Source organism: Acomys minous (genome assembly GCF_964271855.1).
Source record: "Acomys minous genome assembly, chromosome: 13".
Taxonomy (NCBI): domain Eukaryota; kingdom Metazoa; phylum Chordata; class Mammalia; order Rodentia; family Muridae; genus Acomys; species Acomys minous.
In genome coordinates this window covers 95,236,986-95,252,559 of record NC_140495.1, presented here as the reverse complement: position 1 = coordinate 95,252,559, position 15,574 = coordinate 95,236,986, and the positions used below count along the sequence as shown (strand labels likewise).

Sequence of the window (15,574 nt, the reverse complement as noted above, 5' to 3'; positions counted from 1 at the left end):
AAAAATCTTTTCTGAGAAGTATCATAAAATGCAATGTGTAATTTAAAACCTATTTGGATAATTGACTGATTTGACAAGAAGACAACCTTAGAATTAAATTCTGTATCAGAACGGAGTGACGGGAGCGCCGCAGTACCTCCCTCTGCTGTTTTGATAGGTGTCTCATAAGGGGCTAAAGCGAATATGCTTAGCTCCCTGGATGTTTCTATAGTTTAGATGTCTTTGTTTAGAGCCATGACTGGGGAGTAATAAAGCCTTGCAGAGACTTGGAGAGTTGACCGACAAGCCTGGTTTCCAGGATAACTGCTGTGCGTGATGCTTATTTCCTAACGAAGTGTGTCAGCTGTCTGTGATCCCCTTCTGACTGTCTCCTACGATGTTCCTGCAGGTTCCATCAGAGCAAGGGAAGGAAGAAGAGACCGTGAGCCAGAAAAGCATCCCAGAGCCTCTCCCGGCCGCAGAAGTAAAGAGGAAACCAGAAGGGCACAAGGATCTTGCACCCAGGGCCCCAGTGGCCAGAGCAGACCCTGAAAAGTGCAATGAAACTGACCAAGGTTCCAACAGTGAGAAGGAGGCGGAGGAGGTGGGCGACAAAGGCCTTGCCCCCCTGCTCCCAAGCCCTCCCCTGCCTCCTGAGAAAGAGCCAGCTCCTATGCCTGGGGCTGGCAAACAGCCCATTGCCTCCCCCAGTGCCCAGATGGACTTAAAGCAAGAAACCAAACCCTGCTGCTTTACAGAGAGCCCTGAAAGTGACCTCCAAGAAGCACCCTTTCCCAGCTTCCCCGCCACCCAGCCACCACTGGCAAGCCAAAACGAGGCTGAGGAAGATAAGCTTCCAGCCATGGCTAATTACATTGCCAACTGCACTGTGAAGGTGGACCAGCTGGGCAGTGATGACATCCACACTGCCCTCAAGCAGACCCCGAAGGTCCTTGTGGTCCAATCATTTGACATGTTCAAAGACAAAGACTTGACCGGGCCCATGAACGAGAACCACGGACTCAATTACACACCCCTGCTTTACTCCCGGGGCAACCCTGGCATCATGTCGCCACTGGCCAAGAAAAAGCTTTTGTCTCAGGTGAGTGGGGCCAGCCTTTCCAGCAGCTATCCCTACGGCTCCCCGCCCCCCTTGATCAGCAAAAAGAAACTGATGGCCAGGGACGAACTGGGCTCAGGTTTGTCCCAGGCCCACCACAGCCAAAGCTCTGAGCACATGGCCGTCAGCCGGCCATCGGTAATCCAACATGTCCAGAGCGTCAAAAGCAAGGCCCCCGAGGAAAGAAAGAGCATCAACGACATCTTTAAGCATGACAAACTGAGCCGGTCTGATGCTCATCGCTGTGGCTTCTCCAAGCACCAGCTCAGCTCCCTGGCAGACTCCTACATCCTCAAACAAGAGACCCAGGAGGGCAAGGATAAACTGTTAGAGAAAAGAGCAGCCCCTCACGCCCACGTGCCCAGCTTCCTGGCCGACTTCTACTCATCACCGCATCTCCATAACCTCTACCGTCACACGGAACACCATCTTCATAATGAACAGTCGTCCAAGTATGCCTCCAGGGACGTGTACCCGGAATCTGAAAACAGCGCTTTTCTTTCTCACAAACACCCAGAGAAGGTCCACGTCAATTATCTCGCGTCCCTGCATCTGCCAGATAAGAAGCTGGCTGCCGCAGAAGCCTCTACGGATGATCAGCCAACAGACCTGAGCCTTCCCAAGAACCCACACAAACTAACCAGCAAAGTCTTAGGCCTGGCCCACTCAGCCTCAGGGCCCCAGGAGATCAAAGGCACCTCCCAGTTCCAGGTCATCAGCAGCCAGAGTCGAGACTGTCACCCCAAAGCCTGCCGGGTATCGCCTATGACCACGTCGGCCCCTAAAAAATACCCTGAGTCACTTGCAAGGTCAGGAAAGCCTCACCACGTGAGACTGGAGAACTTCAGAAAGATGGAAGGCATGGTCCATCCCATCCTGCACCGGAAGATGAGCCCTCAGAGCATTGGGGCTGCTCGCCCCATAAAGCGCAGCCTGGAGGATTTAGATCTTGTGATCGCTGGGAAAAAGGCCAGGGCTGTGTCTCCCTTGGACCCGGCGAAGGAGGCTTCTGGGAAAGAAAAGGCCTCGGAACAAGAGAGCGAGGGCAGCAAAGGAGCCTACGGTGGGCATTCTGGGGCCACATCGGAAGGTCACAAGCTTCCGCTCTCCTCCCCTATCTTCCCAGGTTTGTATTCTGGTAGCCTGTGTAACTCGGGCCTCAACTCCAGGCTCCCGGCAGGGTACTCCCATTCTCTGCAGTACTTGAAGAACCAGACGGTGCTTTCTCCTCTCATGCAGCCTCTGGCTTTCCACTCGCTCGTGATGCAAAGAGGAATTTTTACATCGCCGACGAATTCTCAGCAGCTGTACAGACACCTGGCCACAGCTACCCCCGTAGGAAGCTCCTACGGAGACCTGTTGCACAATAGCATCTACCCTTTAGCTGCTATCAACCCTCAGGCTGCCTTCTCAGCTTCTCAGCTGTCATCCGTTCACCCCAGCACAAAACTGTAAGCCGCGCGCGCGCGCAGGCCATGTGCCCAGCATCCCCAAATGGTGTGGTCCATGCATCAACCCTGGAGGGGCTGGCTTGCAGAGTTTGGAAGTCAGTATTCCTTCTCATCTGGTTCGTCCCAGCCATAGAGGCCTAAAGGCCAGGTGAACATACCTACCTTTTTGGGGGGACAACCCCAGCCTGGCTGGCCAGTTATCACCTCCCTACCAACACAGATGGCCTAGGGCCCCTCCAGGTCATTTCCTTTTCTCGTTGGTCTTGGGAAGGCATCTTATGTCTATCCTAGAAGAAGCCAGAGGACTCTGTCTGAGTTTGGGTGGCAAAGAAGCGCGCTCTGAGCATAAAGGGGGCAGGCTTTTCAAAGGAAATGGCAAGAAAGACTGGCAAGTAACAGCCAGGGGACGTCCCTCTTTTTCATAAAACTCGCCAAGTTCAATCAATGCAATGTATAGTAAAACTTCAAGAGACCTTTCATTCTGACACTATTAAACAATCCAGAGAAGTAAACACTGTTAAACTGTATATATTCGCTTCTTAAAGCTACCCGTATCACTGTTCGTTTGCCTAATTTATATACAGGTGGTTCTGTTTTCCCCGGTTCCTTCTTGTTCCTGCCCTGGGGTATTTTGGATTTGTTTATCTGTTTATCTGTTTGTTTGTTTTTTTAATTAAACAGCATCCCTTCTGTTTGCAGGTCTTCTGTTTTTGCTTTGATTTTTGATCTTGTTTGGTTCTGTTCTGTTCGCAAGGCTGTCTGACCCTCCTAGCTGTGGATGAGTATTTTAATCAGCCCCGCTCACATATCTTCTTTTGAGCAGCTTTGGGTGGTCAAGTTATTGTTTACAAATTGAAGCAACTGACTTCAGTGGAACGGACTGAAAAGAAACCCGTGGAGAGCATGCACTAGCGTAAAATGCCTGTGCCTTTGCGGGTCTGTGCCTTGAGGATTTGGTCCCTCAAGTGGCATTGTTGAAAGAGCTTAAGACACTGCTCCTACCAAGCCAAATGCTTTGCTTTGAAGTATTGGATTATGTGAAAATAGTAAGCATTGTGCTCACCTTATCTAGGCTGTGAACCCTTCCTACATACCAGAGAAACCATAAAACAAAAACCTTGTTGGCCAAAAGCCACTAAGTAACAGTCTAGAGGACACACTTGTGGGCTGTGGAGATGTTTGAGGTATTTCAAAAATTAGGACAAGAGCCAGGGTGAGTCACGCTGGTGCTGGAACTGCACCTTTTAACTGGTCTGGAGAAAAGGAACTTGGGAAAGAATGGTGTGTTACTGTCCAGCAGACCTTACTACCTAAGGTCTGGCCACTGGGCATCTCAGCCAGGCCTTGGCCCATTGAGTGGCAGGGTTATTGTCATCATCAGCTGGCTTCTTGGGTTTCCTAGCAAGAGTCGCCCAGGTTACATCTTTGGGGAACAATTGGATGACCTGTTTCAAGAGCAAGCTATATCCTCCTTGGATGTCTGGGATAGGCATTTGATGAGCATGCATACAGATAAGGTGGTTGTATCAAGTTTTCCACCACATGGCCGTACTGTCCACTTTGGGAGCATTTTGACTGTCTCTCTTGACAATTGATTCCATTTGCTTCCAAGGCACAAGATCTGCTAAGTGCAGCAAGTGGATCCTTAGAGTGGACTCTTGTTCCTATGTCCACCCAACCCTGCCGAAAGCTACTTTGAAGTCCCCAGCCCTCCTCTCTCTCAACACTACCAGTAGACTCTAGCACCATAGTAACCAAGTCTCTCTCTTTCTCTCTCTCTCTCTCTTTTTTTTTTTTACCTCTGACATATTTAAGTCTATGAAACTTGATGACAGTTTTCAACATCTCTGAATAGGTAACTAAACTACAAAAATAATCAAAAACCAGTGACCGTGAAACTACGGCTCTTACACAAAGCCATGCATGCCATTCATTTGTACTCAAATGTCCTCATGATATGAAGCCAAATAGTCCATGTAGTAACATGCTATCCAAAGGTGGAAACAAAAGAATGTAGCGACCCAGTGTTAAGAGTTCCATTCGCTTCAATTAATTATTTACCTTCCTGTGGAATAATATATATATATATATTATATATTTAATAGGACCATAGATAGACTAGTATAACTTAGATCATAAAAGTGCACTTGCAGATTATTCTGCTGTTGCACAAAAAAAGAGTGTGTGTTGGGGGGGGGGGCGTGTCTCGATTCTAGCCAGTGTGGATACTGGCCAGGACACAGTATGAGAAAGTTGCACTAGATTGAGCGGTCACAGAATCAGAAAAGGAGAAAAGGAACCAGGGATTCTGTAGCAGGCATGGGCTGGAGCCATACACAGACCCTGTGAGTTCGTTTCTTGAAGGAAAAACAGGGATGCCTGCCCCCTGCTCCCCACCCCACCCTGCCTCCCACTCCCGCCCCCCACCTCCAACCTCGAGCTCACCCATTTGCAAGATGGGGCGATTGTTTTCCTCAGTGCAGTGACTTGAGACGTGCTCGGTGTGTAGGAATTTGATCGCACCATTTTCAAACAATGTCAACATAGTCCAGTTACTGTTTTCCTCATCTCTTCCAAGAGGAGACTCACTGTTTCTGTTGAAGGAAGCTCAGGCCCTCCACAAAACATCAGGACAAATGCAAAGACACGGGGTCTGGGTGGGGGGGGGGGGGGGTCAGTAGAGGCAGGTTACGTTCCCAACAGAGGTGGTGTGCTATTTGTTTTAAAACTCCAGAGATCTTGGATATCTTTCAAAAAGACCATTGAATTTTTCATTGGCTGAGAAGGACATTTTAAAAAGTCTTAAAATCGGGCTTTGTTTGCATTGTTTGAGTTCAAGGGGCCTTATTATTGAATGGCATTGCACAAGCCTTTCTTTGTGCAATCAAACCATTGTTATTGGTAGTTCTGTAAAGGAAAACTGTGGAATCCAATTGGCACTGGAGTCATAAATCCATTTACCAAGTGTGGCTTCCGAGAAATGTTGCAATTCAAAATGCACCAAGCCCGTGAATTAGTAGAGATTTGGAGATTCTAAATAATATTTTAAAAAATATGTAATCTCCATGCAACTTCTGGTCTCACTTGTAGAAAATTCAACTTAAAAATAAAATACAAAGTAAAAATAAAGATACGAACCAAGCTTTAGGAATGAAATATTTTTCCTAGTAATTAATTCAGACATGTAGTGTTTGCCACAGAACTAACTGGTTTATTTCCTAGCTAGACGCTCTCAGTTTCACGTGTTCATCAGAGCATATACAGAAGGGTTTGTCTCAATGTTGAATTCACAGCTTTGCGACCTGGTGCATGAATCCTCAAGTACTGTATTCTCACTGTGTTGGTGTGTCTGACGGAAATTTCAAGGTGGTCCCACAAATATATTTTATGTAGTGTGCCTTCAAAGAGAACCATTTATTTCTCTTCACTTGTTGTCCCACTGAGTCACGTTTGGTGGTGGTCGGCCAAGTCCCACGTGGCCTAGCTTGACTCATTGTCCCGAGCTGAGAGAGTCACGGGAACAAACTCGCCCTGGTGAGACCCACACCACTGGAGTGGCGGCTTTGAGCACTTCCGCTCCAGAGTCGGCTGTTGATGTCTTTGATATTCTACTTGTCTCCCCGTGGCGGAAAGAACTCTGAAAGAAAAAAAAAAATAGCAGCATAATCTCTTGGCTGTTTATACTTTTTTAAACTTCCCTGTGTTGTAAATATTGTACACTTTCAGTGACTTCAGCTATGTAACCTCTAGGCTCTGTAAGGTGATTATTTGTATATAGCAACCTGGCCCAGTGATGTTATATAATTTCCCAATGGAGAGGTTATTGAGTAGCCTCGGCATTAGTTTAAACACTACCAGAAGAATGCTGAGCCAACTATAAACACTCAATTTTGTATGTTTTCCAAATTGTACTTATTACTGCTTTTGATACTGTACTCCGTGCCAATAGTTTCCCAATCACATAGCAGGCAAGAGATATTTTGTACTTTTTGATCCACTGTAATATTTAATAAAAAATGTTACTATCTGTTTCCTTTGGGGGTATCTGTCACTTATTTCAGGGGACCTTTGTGGCCTCGGCAGAAGTCTCTGTTCTCTGAATCAGAGCTGGTAATGAGCGTGGCTTATTGGGAACCTGCCAGAAAGCGTCATGTATATATGGTTAAGGCTGATTTACTCAGGAGAAAACTATGGTTTAGAAAGGTTTTCATATGCCCAAGAGTATCTGACTTACAAACGGCATAGCCGAGATTAGAACTCAGGGCCCTAAAAGTCCGAATTTCCTATGCTGGCAGGTCCCATAAAGTCACTGCTTGTTGATTTAGTCAACAAACGTGTCTTGAGACCTCTGTCGTCAGGCTTGTTGCTTGGAACTGGGAACACACTGGAAACTGAAACAGAAATACTGCCTGTGGTGCCTAAAAGTCTTGCTGAAAAGAGTCAGTCAGTTACCCTTTTAAGGGTAAGATCCTGGGCTGGCCTCGTTGTAAGGGAGAAGACCTTAGTGACTAATGTGACCCATGAAGAGGAAGTCACCACTGAACCTACACGCAGGATAAGCATGAGTTATCTAAGGGAGAGGGGACTGGGAGAGAGTAATGCAAGCAGCAGGGACCATGTGTGCAAAAGCCCCAGGGCAAGAGTGAGCTGAACTTCTTATAGTAATTGAACGGGGTGGAGGGGGGGAGGTAATAACTTTAGTAGGCATGATTACACCAGTGGGGGAATGCAGTGAGGTGAGGTTAAAGTCTGGCAGAGACCATCTAAGTGGACCAGACGGAGCCTCTGGTTATTATCCCGATCAAATAGAGAGCTTTAAGCAGGGAGATAACAGGTTTCAGTTTGTCCTCACTGACATCATCCTCCAAAGAGCTTCTCCGTGAAGACGGGAGGAGTACGGCCACCCAAAGAGGCGATGGCCTTTTCCCTGAGGCAGTGGACCGGATGACCACATCTCAGAGGGATTTGGAAGAAAGACTAGCACAAGGGGTTGGAGAATGTAGGAAAACAGATTCCGGGGGTCTGTATCTTTTATATCCATTGGGTGGAGGTCATAGATGGAGATGCTGCATCTCGCCCTAGAAACCTGCAGGCTTGACCCTGGCCCTCCTCTGCTTACCCTCAGCTGAAATGAAGCATTTACAAAGCAGCACTGCTCATGCCTTTCCCAAGGAGTGTTGGAGATGAGCAGGAGGGACAGGGATGAGGTCAGGGGGGACTTTGGTGACAGCTTAGGCTTAAGACCACATCACATGATCAGGATGGGCTTTAAGTAGACAGAAGAGAACAATTTGGAAGCAAGCATGCCACCATTGCTCTGAAAGAGTTGGGGGGGGGGGGTTGCATACATCTAGATAAAAAAAAATTACCTAGGACCCCTCTTCTCATTAGAATGGACCGTCCAAATGGACTATGGGGCCAACAAGAGTTGTGGACAACATGGCTGTGGCCTTCACACACTCCTTGCTGGCTGGTGTCCCCTTTCTGATGGGAAGAAGCCCTAGCCCCCTGGTTCTCTGCCCATCATTCTGATCCATGGGAATTTCATCATGTAATGAGACTTGGTTGAAAGCATCAAAAGAACACCTACCCCTCTGTGACGCGCTCGGCCTTTGTAGGTCAGAGTCCCTGACTCATACACAACAGGAAACAGCATGATAAGTTATCTATTTTTTACCAGGCTTGCTTGGCAAATACAGTCAGAATGGGACAATACTTTTGGTAAAGATTCACTCAGGGTACAAAAGCAATGAAAATGCCTAATGATGCATTCCAGGAGAGTGGCCAAAGAGAACAAATGTTTTACAGCTGATAGCGACCAGGAACTAAGCAATTATTTACAGTAAGTGTAAGTGGCAGAGAAAGAGTTGGAGATGACCAGTGGTCAGGAATAGGGAAAAAGAAAAGACAGCCTTAAGATTGTTCTAAAAAAAAAAAAAGTTAAATCGCATTCATTTGTGGTTCATGGATTCAGAATTCCTAAATCTGAGGACCTCTGGGCAAGTTACCAGAAGAAACATTGTGAAGCATTTGTTGAAATAGTGGACTATTTTTAATCATGTTTTCCAGAACCGCAGGCATTCAGCCAGCTGCCTTGTGTATAGGTCAGTACCCCAGGCATTCAGCCAGCCACCTCATGTATAGGTCACTCAGGTCCCTTCTCAGAACCACCACGGCAGTCACAACGTTGCCGATCGCTGTGGGATGCAACTGTCCAGTACAACTTCCTGGGGTGGCGCAAGTGTTCTGGAAGTCTTCCCCAATATTATCTCTCATGGCCAGTATGGCGACTGAGTCCCTAAAATGTGCCCAGCATGACGAAAGAGATGACTCCTGAATTCTATGTAGTTTGAGCCATTTGGGTTGAGTAGCCATGTGTGGCTACATATCAAATGCGACAACATCGATCTAGAAGATCCAGTTGACCGATTTGAGTGTTCAGCTAAACTCAACTGGAGATATTCCATATCTACACTGTAAAGCAAGTGCCGTTGTGCCTCTTTTTTGGCAGAAAGACATTAACTCATTAACGGTGATCCTCTCTTTTGTTCTGGATTTACACATGGCAGGAATTAAGTCTTGGTGGATAAGTAAAGCAGTCACGGAGGAAGCGCTAAGCAATTGCCTACAATTATGGCACCTTGTAATCCAGCCCACCCTTTTTTGATTAAATCTGACTATGGGAAGAATGAACTCACTTTTCTGAAAGTCTGTGACAGGCTAGACACAGCCATATTCAAGTCATCCTACTTTACGGCCATTTGTCATTGACTTACGGAGCTGGGAGAACAGTCAGCATTAGATAGATTGCCAGGTAGCAAGGCGTCAGGGTAGGGGTGGGGGCGGGACATCATGTAAGGTAAGTCTGTGACAAGCATGTGTTGGTATCTTCAAGCCTGGGTCTCTTCTCTAATGTGGTGACGTCAAAATAATTTCTGATCTGACAGATGCACCACCTATGCTGCTTAAAATGCTTTTTAATTGGGAGAGGGATGAAGGTGGTCATAATAATCCATGGCATAAATGTTGATATTTATTTCCACAAACATGGAAGTAAACGAAATGGAAACTATGATATTTATTTGTACTTTACAATGGAAGAACGGGAATCATTATTGAGATTTTGTTAACCTGTCAAGATGAGCCAGGTTACCCTGTAGTGGTGGCTAAACATCTGTTTGCTCTCACCTATTATCTGTGTGTACACATCTTCACCTTCATCCCCTCTCTTTGACCCTAAAATCCCTCAAAATCGAATCCACCAACATGCCGAGTCTCAGCATCCTAAGGCAAACTATGAAAATTACTGAGACAAGAAGAGGAAAGAACAATAACAGGAAATGCTCCCAATAAACAATGTTAGCAAAGAAAACAGAGTCAACAGACTGTTTAATTTATTTAGAATCTTAAGCTTAAAGAAAGAACTTAGATGAAAAAAATTCTGTTTTTTTGGGGGGGGGTGGGGGGAGAAAGAACTAACAAAATTTTCTCAAGAATTGTGAAGCTCATATAATTTAAAAAATTGGTTAATATGCAAATGTTTCCTGACCATAAAGCACCAGGTTTTAGAACCATTTCAGAGAACTGAAGAACAGAAAAGTATATATAATTCTCTATGAGTTCCCTGTGATCTCGTTGCCAAAACTTTGAAATGGATAGTGAAAGAGAGAAAAGCTACAGACTGATTTCATTCGTAAACCAGATGCAGCAATCTTAGTAAGATACTAGCATATACTAAAGTATACATATACTATCATATTTTAAAAGATATGATTTTATATACACTATAAAAGTGTATTTTCACATATATACACATTTAGTTAGATCCATGCATATATGAATATACACTCATAAAATTATATATTCTAAATATATTAAAATAGTATTAAATCATGCTCAAGAAAAGAGTACCTAGATATATATAAGGAGAGTAAAGGTTAGAAATTTTACTAATGAAATAATATGTTGAACCACCTGGAATTAAATTAAGTTGAGCCCATATGTCAAGCAACTGACGAATGAACTCCGAGTGGATTAAAGATTTCATGCTAAAAAGATTTTTGAAGAAAACACTAGAATCAATTCCTAACCCTCATAGGGGAAAAGTCATCCTAACTGGGGCTCACGATTTAGACAATGTGCCTAATAGCTTGATCTATACAAAGTCTCCACTTGGAAAATCAAACTCTAGGTGATAATTTTCCTTGGGAAATAAGGCCATGCATCTTTACACAAAGGCTTCATTTCTTTCACAAAAGACCTCTAGAAATCAAAACAGAAGCAGGCACAGGCGATGAAAAACATAAATGTAAAGGCTACAGCTGGGTGAGCTTTGACAAACACCTTCTACGACATGTACTTACTCCCTCAGTATTCCCAGGGGGTTGCTTTTAGGAAACCCCTGGAGGGGTTACTCAAACCAACAGATAATCAACAGTCTAATACAAACGGCTCAGTATCTGCAAATCATCTACACACACCCTCCTGCATATCTGAAGTAATAAATTACTTTTAAATATATATTCATTTTTAGTTATGTGTACGGGTGTGTTTGTGTGGGGTATGTATGTGTGAGTGCCAATGCCCGTGGAGGCCAGAAGGGGGCGTCTCATTCCCCTGGAGCTGGCGCCACAGGCGCTCAACTACCTGACCTAGGTGTTGAGAAGCAACCTTAGATCCTCTGCAAACGCAAGTGCTCTTACTCGCTGAGCCATCTTGCATGCCTATCTAGATTAATAATAATGTAAACTATGATATGATGCTATATAAATAACCATTATACTGTGTTGCTTAGGGAAAATACACAGTAATAATAGTAATAATAGTAGTAGTAGTACTCTTTTCATGTCTGGTAGAGATTCATTGATTTTCATTGCAAATACTTTACTCCCCTGTGTAACCTGACCAAGGCAGAATTCAGAATGCCATCATAGCTGCACATAGAGGGCAGTGCTGTGAGGACTGTAGTCCTCAGGGCCGCAGCCAGCCAGCCACGCTGACCCAGAAGACAACCCTCTTTTGTCATCTATCCTTAGAGATTTGCTTTGATGGTTCTCAACACTCTTTAAACAACTGAAATCGCAAAGCACATTTACCATCTCTTTATGGCTTTTATTTAATAGAGAACTGTGGGTCCTGTGCAGGGCCCTATGTCTATACTATAAAACAAAAAAAGTGAAGGGACAGGACAGATGGCTCAGCTTTAAGGACACTTACTGACTTTCCAGGGGTCACGGATTGGGTTTCTAGTACCCTCTCAGGCGACTGACAACTGCCTGTAACTCCAGCGCTAGGGAACTGGAAACTCTCTTCTGGTCTACATGGGTACCTACACACCTGTGGCGCGCGCACACACACACATACACACACACACACACACACACACACACACACACACACACACAACCACCCATACAGTAATAAAAATATAAACAAAAATTGTTAGAATGCTTAGAAATGAAAAAAGCAAAATTAGTACTTTTTCAAATAATATGATTACTCATCTGAAAAAAATGCAAAAGAATTTGCAGATAAATTACTTACTATAATGAACAGGAGAGCTCCGCACACTTGCTTAATTCAAGATTAAAACACTGATGTCTGTAATAATTTTATCTGCCAACCACAGCTAAAGTGATATTTTAATTTTTTTTTCCATTAAGGACAGCAGTAAGACTAAAATGTATCTAGGAATTAAATCTAACAAAAATAATTTTGAAAGCAATTAGGCAAAATGGAGTGCAGATGTGTTTCATGTGGCTGGGATCTGAGAAGGAACACATTTAGGCTCCACTGAGCTCTCACACTCATGAGGAGCATATATGGGTGTCAGTTTCAGAGTGGCTCTCCACACAGGGAAACACAGAGAGAGAGCACAAAAGCCTTCACTTACCAGGAAACTGGGACAGAGGGGAGGACATCCTTTTGGGACTCTAGATGAGAGAAGCATGGGAGAATAGCAAAGTAGAAGGATCCAGAGGGTCCTAGAAACCTACAAGTAGAACATTATGATAGGCAGATTTGGGCCCAGGAGTCCCACTCAAACTAAGGCACCAGCCAAGGACAATACAGGTGGTAAACTTTAAACCCCTACCCAGATCTAGCCAATGGTCAGAACATTATCCACAGTTGAGTGGAGAGTGGGGTATGACTTTCACATGAACTCTGGTGCCTCATATATGACCATGTCCCCAGGAGGGGGAGACCTGGTGGCACTCAGAGGAAGGATAGCAGGTTACCAAGAAGAGACTTGATACCCTATGAGCATATACAGGGGGAGGAAATCCCCCTCAGGAACAGTCATAGGGGAGGGGAATAAGGGGAAAATGGGAGGGAGGGAAGAATGGGAGGATACAAGGGATGGGATAACCATTGAGATGTAACAAGAATAAATTAATTTTAAAAAATTTTTAAAAGGCTTTCCAATGCGCAGTGGAAACATTAGTAAATGGAACAAGAGGCAATAGATAACTCTTTAAAATATCCATTTATCGCTCTAAGAAATGACCAAAAAGTTAACGTGCAGCACAAAAAAAAAAATGTGTTGGCACAACATTCATAGCCTATTGGTAATTCAAAACATAGGGGTAAATGTGGTTGCTATGAAAGCAAGAGGACCTGAGTTCAAATCCCCAGCACCATTCTAAAAGCACAGGCATCGCCACAAGTGCCCGTAACCTGAGCACAGTGGGAAGCAAACAGGCAGATCCCTAGAGCTGGCGGCCGGCCAAGCCACTCGAGACTCCATCTCAAAGAGTAATGTGGAGGTGAAGGAGAAAGACGCCCAAATTCTTCATCTGGCCTCTACACACGCACATACGGATGTATATGCATGCATAAGTGTGTACACACACCACACACACACACACACACACTTCAAACTTAAAAAAAATAAGGATTAAAAACAAAGGAATAAGATACACGCTGATATACTGTTTGTGGATGTGCTTAAAGAACATATGAAAACATAAATAGAAACAGATGGTGGTACAGTCCAAGAGAAAGGGAGGAGATTCTTGTAGAAGAGAAGGTGACATGCATACATACATACATACATACATACATGGATATATATGTACGTATGTATGTATGTTCTCTCTCTCTCTCTCTCTCTCTCTCACACACACACACACACACACACACACACACACACACACACACACATTCACAATGTAAATAACACCCATATACACTCCTCAGGAGTATAAGGGCTCAGTAGGACCTAAATGTGTTCTCAGATCCCAGCCACATGAAACACATCTCCACTCCATTTTGCCAAATTGCTTTAAAAATTATTTTGTTAGATTTAATTCATAGATACATTTCAGTCTTGCTGCTGTCCTTAATGAAAAAAAATATTAAAATATCACTTCAACTGTGGTTGGCAGCTAAAAGTATTCAGACATCAGTATTTTAATTTTAATACTTAATCTTAAATATTCTATCTAATTTTAATATTTAATATTTATATTTGAATATATAAAATATGAATAATATTTTAAAATGTTTATGTGTACGGGTGTTTTGCCCACATGTATGGCTGTGCACCATATGTGTGCCTGGTACCTTCAGAGGTCAGAAGAGGGCATCAGGTCCCCTGGAACTGGAGTTACGATGGTTGTGAGCCATCATGTGGATGCTCGGAATTGAACCTGGGTCTTTTAGAAGGGCAGCCAGCACTCTTAACAGCTGAGCCATCTTTCCAGGCTCCTTAATTATATTTTTAGATCCGAAGCCAAGTAGAAAAATCACGGTACTTACTAGACTTGGGTGAAGTGAATATGTTGATGTATTATTTATTATAGTCTATTTTCATATTTGAAAGGGCTCACACTTTATAAAACAAAGCAACCGGCATGCCCCGCTGCCCACGGCTGGTTTACTTCCTCCAAGCCTCAGAGAGCAGCTCTGACTGTGGAGAGTGACTAGCTCTGCCTGGTTTCCTTCAGGGATGCTGTAAGACAGAGCCTCCAATGAGCGCTGAAGTTCTGCACAGCCACCGTGCAGCTGGTGCAGATGCTGGGGTAGGGAGCACCCCACAGCTCCAGGAGGCTCTGGTGATATGAGAGTCACCAAGTTGCTAGGTCCTCATTTGCACTGTTAGCGCGTAACACGCATAGCGGCTTGAAGGAAAAAGGCCTGCGCTGCCACTGCCACTGCCCCCAATTCAAAACCTTGGGAGATGGGAGCGTAAAGGGCTAAGTGCATAATGAGCCAGGGTTCCTGCGAGAGACAAGTTGGGCCAAGGGGCATCATTCTGGAAGGTGTTTCTCCTCGCCAGGTGGCCACTCCACAGCCAGACACATGGAGATGCACGCCAACACTTCTCCTGTGTTATCGGACCCAACTCTTGAGGTTTATACTCCCAAAGACCACACACCTCCAAGCACCACCCAGTTGGAAATCACATTTTAGCACAAATTTCAGGGGAATGCAGATGCCCAATTCATAACAATAATATAATTTCATTGAGAACCTAGGTGAGGATTAGTCCTTTGAAGACAATGCTTATGTTGCTAGTTCATTAAGGCCTACGAGGAAAAGCTACAGTGGCCTCCTATTACATTGATTTGCTCCGACCTTAAAAAACAATATGATTTTTATAGGGAAAATAAAGACATATTCTGGAGTAGAAAACTACTTTCTTCTAAAGCGTAAGACAAAAATAAAAAATAAAAAATCAAAGGCACCAAATAATGTCATACTTGGGACAGCCCTCTTCAGACTGTCATGCTGCTCTTCATGACAGACAGACATACCTCTGCTTGCAGGACAGAAGCAGTGACCGCTCTGTGCCTTCCGGAGCCCGAGGTCTATGGTGGATTCTGAAGTCTGACCAAAGAGAACGGTTGGTCAGCGAGCCAGGTGACCACAGTGACAACTGGGGCTCGAGGGGGCCTCTTTAAAAGGCGTGGCTGCTCAGCAGAGCCCAGGGAAATGATGAAGAAGATGCACAGAATCCCACAGACAAGATAGTGCACGCAGGGTGTTCTGGGAACCAGGAAGGCAGCAGGCTGTGGTCAGA

The 15,574-nt window shown here is 44.6% G+C and overlaps 2 protein-coding genes across 3 annotated transcripts in view; one reads left to right on the top strand and one right to left on the bottom strand.

The window, feature by feature from the left end:
- The window catches only part of ARID5B (AT-rich interaction domain 5B), a 178,039-nt gene extending 171,457 nt beyond the window's left edge, over nt 1-6,582 (top strand). For both annotated transcript variants that reach the window (XM_084753336.1, XM_084753337.1), the window contains one exon: nt 389-6,582. In XM_084753336.1, the coding sequence (XP_084609462.1) occupies nt 389-2,554 (2,166 nt within the window). In that variant the 3' untranslated portion in view covers nt 2,555-6,582. The remainder of the gene's footprint in view (nt 1-388) is intronic.
- RTKN2 (rhotekin 2) overlaps nt 6,073-15,574 on the bottom strand; it is a 153,164-nt gene continuing 143,662 nt past the window's right edge. The window contains exon 12 of the mRNA XM_084753342.1: nt 6,073-6,187. Within this exon, the coding sequence (XP_084609468.1) occupies nt 6,159-6,187 (29 nt within the window). The 3' untranslated portion in view covers nt 6,073-6,158. The remainder of the gene's footprint in view (nt 6,188-15,574) is intronic.